Raw genomic sequence first — 4887 nt, 5'->3', positions numbered from 1 at the left:
TATGTAGTTATGTGTTCATGAGCACATTTAAATTTTTTTGGTGATATACCTAACCACAAACACGACGGACAGACAGACAATGATCCTAAGGGATCCTTTTTCCTTTTAAGGTATGGAAGCCTAAAAATGCCATCTTTTATATTTATTTTCGATTGTTTCGATATGGCTTGATATTTTATATCTATATCTCCAAAAATATCGATCAACATTGATCTATGAATGTACCGATATTTTTTCAACAACCCAACAACAACCCTATCAAAAATGCCAAAGCTATGTCAATACTCTGTGGCTCTGTGATCTGTCAAACTCAAATCTGTGCTGTCAAAGTCACAAAAACAGCTGAGAAGTCTGAATTTTTTGTTTACATTTTGTTTTTTAATTATTATTTATATTTTAATTACATTCTAAATTCAAAATGAATACCATTATTAGCGCGGGAATTAAGTTGTTATCTGGTATTAAATTATTGTGATTTAGAAGAGACTAGTTGGGAAAGACACGAACATAATTAATTAGAAAACATGCTTATTTATCAAAGCTAAACTCTGTCTCGTCACTGTTTATTACAGTTATTGTCGAGTGTGGACAGATTGTAAGTACATGGAATGGTAATCAAGCTCTTCAGAAACCTATCTGTCAAGATTAGAAGTGATTCGCTGCTAATTTCGATGCAATCAAGATCAATGGTAAGTTTAAATTATTATTAAGTAATTCTTCCTAAACAGAGCATAAAGTCAGTGCGAATTTTTTTCTTACTAATAAAGTGCAGGCAAAAAACCTATATAGGTTAGTATAGTGCATGCAAATCTAGTAGCGATAGTAGAGATCAAATTGTGTTGTCTGTCTGTTATCCAAGAGATGAACTTAATAAAAAGTACTTTTTATTCCATAAAATCAAATAAAATCAAAATCCATGCAACTAACTCAAAATTTAAAAAAAGCCTGTCACATAAACCTCTATAAGAAAACTAGAAAAGAGTTGATAACTTTCAAACAAAAAAAAAACTAAATTAAAATCGGTTCATTCGTTTAGGAGCTACGATTCCACAGACATACACAGATACACACGTCAAATTTATAACACCCCTCTTTTTGGGTTGGTGGTTAATAAAATCGGTGGCATCATCTAGTCTGAGATAACACTACCTTATGAAATTACAATGGCAAAGCAAAGAGTGTGCAAGTTAGACTCACACACGAAGGGTTCTGTACCATCATACTGGAATAATACTACTTAATTTTGAATTTTTATTTGGTATTTGTGGTTATAGAAACAATACACACACTGTGAAAATTTCAACTCTTTATCTCTCACAGTTCATGAGATACAGCCCGCTGACAAACCGACAGACAGTGCAGTGGAGTCAGTAATAGGGTCTTGTTGGCACCCTTTGGGTACGGAGCCTTGACAACCAGTACTTAAAATATTATATTATATTTTGCAGGCAGATGCAATAGTGACTGTGAAAGAAGGCAGACTGCGTGGTGCAGTCAAAAATCTGTATAATAGTTCAGATTACTACAGTTTTAAAGGCATTCCATATGCACAACCTCCAGTCGGCAAACTTCGGTTTAAGGTAACTTTTTAAATCTTACCAAAACCTTTTTTGCCAAAAAGGTTAGTTTTGTCGCTAGAAATGTGATGTACATAATAGAATCATTGTTACAACTAATACAAAAATTTTGATAACTAAGTACATCCATGTTCAAACACATACTTAGCAAAATAGTGTGAATTAAAATTTCCCAGACTCGGGTTACTTAAATAAATAAATTATTCTTGTCCTATGTATCTATGCTTAGTATCTAAGATAAAAGTTTTTATTGTATTACTCTTAAAGGGTAAGTATGGTGATAAGTGGTTGGGAAAACTAGAATGATTACTAACAGGTTGCCAGTAAAATAGCTATAGCCTAATATTCTACAAAAAAAATTAAGGTTGTCAATGATGAACTTAACAATACATAATTATATTTTCAGGCCCCACATCCACCACAGCCTTGGCAAGGAATCCTCGACGCCACAAAACATGGCCCCGTATGTCCTCAAGCTGCTCCAACTAAAGAAATTCTAGAAGGCGACGAAAACTGCTTATTTCTAAACATTTACACGCGTTCTCTGAAAAGTGATTCAAAAATACCCGTCATGATATACATCCATGGAGGAGGTTTCTTATCGGGATCTGGTGATGATGAGTTGTACGGTCCCAAATTCCTGCTGAATCACAAAGTCATCTTGGTTACTATAAACTATAGATTAGAAGTGTTTGGTTTCCTATGCCTAGATACTCCAGAAGTGCCAGGCAATGCTGGGTTGAAAGACCAAATAGCTGCATTTAAATGGGTTAGAAATAATATTTCCCAATTTGGTGGGGATCCAGAAAATGTGACGATTTTTGGAGAAAGTGCAGGGGGTGCTTCCGTAACTTTTAATATGTTGTCGTCTATGTCTAAAGGGTTGTTTAATAAAGCGATTTCTCAGAGTGGAGTTTGCTTGCACGATTGGGCGTATCATACGCCCAATCGTGCAAGCAAACTGCAACAATTGCTGAACAAGCAAAAAGTTGATGCTAAAACCAGGGCTTTTCGAATTGGGAAAGTTTTGGGAAAGGAAACAAACGATACAGAAGAATTACTAGAATTTTTACAAAGTGTGCCGTCGAAAGAGTTAATTGGAATGAACTATAAAGTCGCGTCAGAGGATGAAAAACGTAGAGGATTACCAATACGTTTTGGGCCGGTTGTTGAAAAGAAATTTGACAATACTGAGGCATTTTTGACTGAAAACCCTTTAGATTTGCTTATTTCTGGAAAGTTCCAACCTGTACCTTTAATAATCGGTTACAATTCACGCGAAGGCATCCTTCTGTCTTATAGTGAATTAAAGAAAATTGATTTTACAAATAAGTTTCCATCATTCTTAGTGCCAGCAGAAATCGCCCGAAAAGTTTCAGAGGAAAAACTTAAAGAGTTTGGTGAACGTATTAAAGCTTTTTATTGTCCTAATAGAGACATGAATTCAAACGATGTTAATATCATTTCTGATATTGTAACAGATATATATTTTATACATGGAATATATAGATTTTCTAATTTTTACTCCAAGTTTGTCAAAGAAATTTATATGTACCGATTTAACCTCGACACAGAATTGAACTGTTTTAAGTCTTTAATTGGGCTGACGGAGTACAAAGGAGCTTGTCATGCGGATGAACTGTTTTATTTGTTCAATAATAATATGAATGAAGATATTTATGAAAAGAAAGATAATTTGAGACAATATGTCCATATGATGACAAAAACGTGGACAGACTTCGCTAAGACTGGGTAAGTTAAACAAGAGAAAATTGTTAGTAAGAATCTTTCAGCATTTTTGATTGAAAAGTCTGAGTAGTATGGACTAAATCTTTCTTGTTTCTAAGTTCCTATTTCTTCCATTCATATACAGGCAGCGCCCCTAGTGGAAACATATAAATTTTTTTTTCCTCTCTCGTCTGGCGTTACAAAGATTAGCCAATGTCAAGTTTGTAGCCTATTTGTAACAAGTCAGTTAAAATATACAAGTATGGACCCCGTCTGTGCTGGCGCTCGCCGACAAACGCACGGCACCCCCTTAGAGCGCTTTCCAGTCAGTTTCAACAAAAAAAACACTCCAAAAAGGCAGCACCAGCTCATATGAATGAGCGAAACAGTACAGGAAAGATAATATTCGAGAAAAAGGTACGTAGCGCCCCGGCCGCTTTTGGCTCGTCTTGGCGGGGGCACTGCCGTGCCCCCTGATAGTACTTGCTTCTATTGGGTATCCTTCAACAGCGCACAGTTTTTTTTATACCTTCATGGATAATACTGTTATTATTTTTTCCAGCATTCCGACACCAGACTCCATTTTAGGTGTAAAATGGACGCCATATACATCTCGCAACAAGGAATATCTGAGTATAGACAATGAATTGGCGATGGATAAAGGCGCGGAAAAAGAGCGGCTAGAATTCTGGACTAAGTTGTACAGCGATGCGGGATTACCTAGTGATATTATAAGCAAGTTGTGAATTTAGTTGAGTGGTGGGGTCAGCTGACAGCTCTAAGGCGGAAGCGACGGGTCTGCCCGCGAAATTCAAATTTAATTTGGTTTTTCGCAATTTGTGAACTAATACGACAACGTAGGCTTATGGTATTTTAATTGCGACGATGGTAGTATCATCCGCACAGGTTTATATAAAAATCTTTACTTGAAAAGGTCCAGTTTAAGAAATTAGTTCTAGTATCGACTAATTTGTGAGAATAGTCGATACTAGAACTAATTTCTTAAACAAACTGGACCTTTTCGAATTTCGCGGTCAGGCCCGAAACATTCCCCCTAATGTGATCACATTCTACATTGGGTTAAGTTTGATAAGTAATGGTTTCGATAATATCATTATAACTTAATGCATTTTTCCCCCCTAAGCATTTCCATTTTAGGTTTTTTTATAATGAAGTGGTGCAAAATAACTGGTGCTTGGTAAATTAATATAGTGAAATATATTTTTAAGTAGGTAGTTGGTGTGAATTTATTAAAGTTCGATTTAAGTTATTTAGTTATTAAGTATAATTATTATATTATTTTTATATAAATTGTTGGTAGGTATTATTTATTGTAAATCTTTTTTAGAATAAATTTTTACAAGTTGAGTTTTTTTTCTTTACCTGAATATGTCAGAATCTATGGCTGTAAAACTAGTTAGTAATAAAATAAGAAGGTTTAAACTATCTGGAATCCAGAGTCGTAAAACCAGTTATTTTCAAGGCAAAATACTTTGACCTGAAGTCAAGGATGTGTCGCATTACATATACAACACCACATACAATCCATGGAGGTTAGAGAGAAGGAGAACGATCGCTACGC

At 35.1% G+C, this 4887-nt stretch overlaps 1 protein-coding gene across 2 annotated transcripts; it reads left to right on the top strand.

Annotated features, from left to right (window-relative positions):
• Positions 1-451: 451 nt before the first annotated feature.
• LOC123866647 (para-nitrobenzyl esterase-like) lies at positions 452-4589 on the top strand. Of its 2 annotated transcripts, XM_045908325.1 has the most exons (6): positions 452-689; positions 1449-1580; positions 1984-2517; positions 2566-3329; positions 3868-4076; positions 4360-4589. In XM_045908325.1, the coding sequence occupies exons 1-5, from the start codon at positions 609-611 to the stop codon at positions 4049-4051; spliced, it is 1695 nt and encodes a 564-aa protein (XP_045764281.1). In that variant the 5' UTR covers positions 452-608; the 3' UTR covers positions 4052-4076; positions 4360-4589. The 2 variants fall into 2 exon arrangements, with proteins under 2 accessions (XP_045764281.1, XP_045764280.1); XM_045908324.1 differs by having other exon boundaries at positions 1984-3329.
• The last annotated feature ends 298 nt before the right edge of the window (positions 4590-4887 follow it).

The sequence above is a fragment of the Maniola jurtina genome, chromosome 7 (assembly GCF_905333055.1).
Source record: "Maniola jurtina chromosome 7, ilManJurt1.1, whole genome shotgun sequence".
Lineage (NCBI taxonomy): Eukaryota > Metazoa > Arthropoda > Insecta > Lepidoptera > Nymphalidae > Maniola > Maniola jurtina.
The sequence above is the reverse complement of the archived record's forward strand: the minus strand, read 5'-3'. Positions and strand labels throughout refer to the sequence as shown.

What these genes read in the sequence shown, in the direction of transcription:
- LOC123866647 (XM_045908324.1), top strand. Translation starts at nt 609, where the DNA reads ATGGTAATCAAGCTCTTCAGAAACCTATCTGTCAAGATTAGAAGTGAT. An exon ending in TCGGCAAACTTCGGTTTAAG is followed by an intron (nt 1,581 to 1,983) that starts GTAACTTTTTAA and finishes TTATATTTTCAG; the next exon opens with GCCCCACATCCACCACAGCC. An exon ending in ACAGACTTCGCTAAGACTGG is followed by an intron (nt 3,330 to 3,867) that starts GTAAGTTAAACA and finishes TATTTTTTCCAG; the next exon opens with CATTCCGACACCAGACTCCA.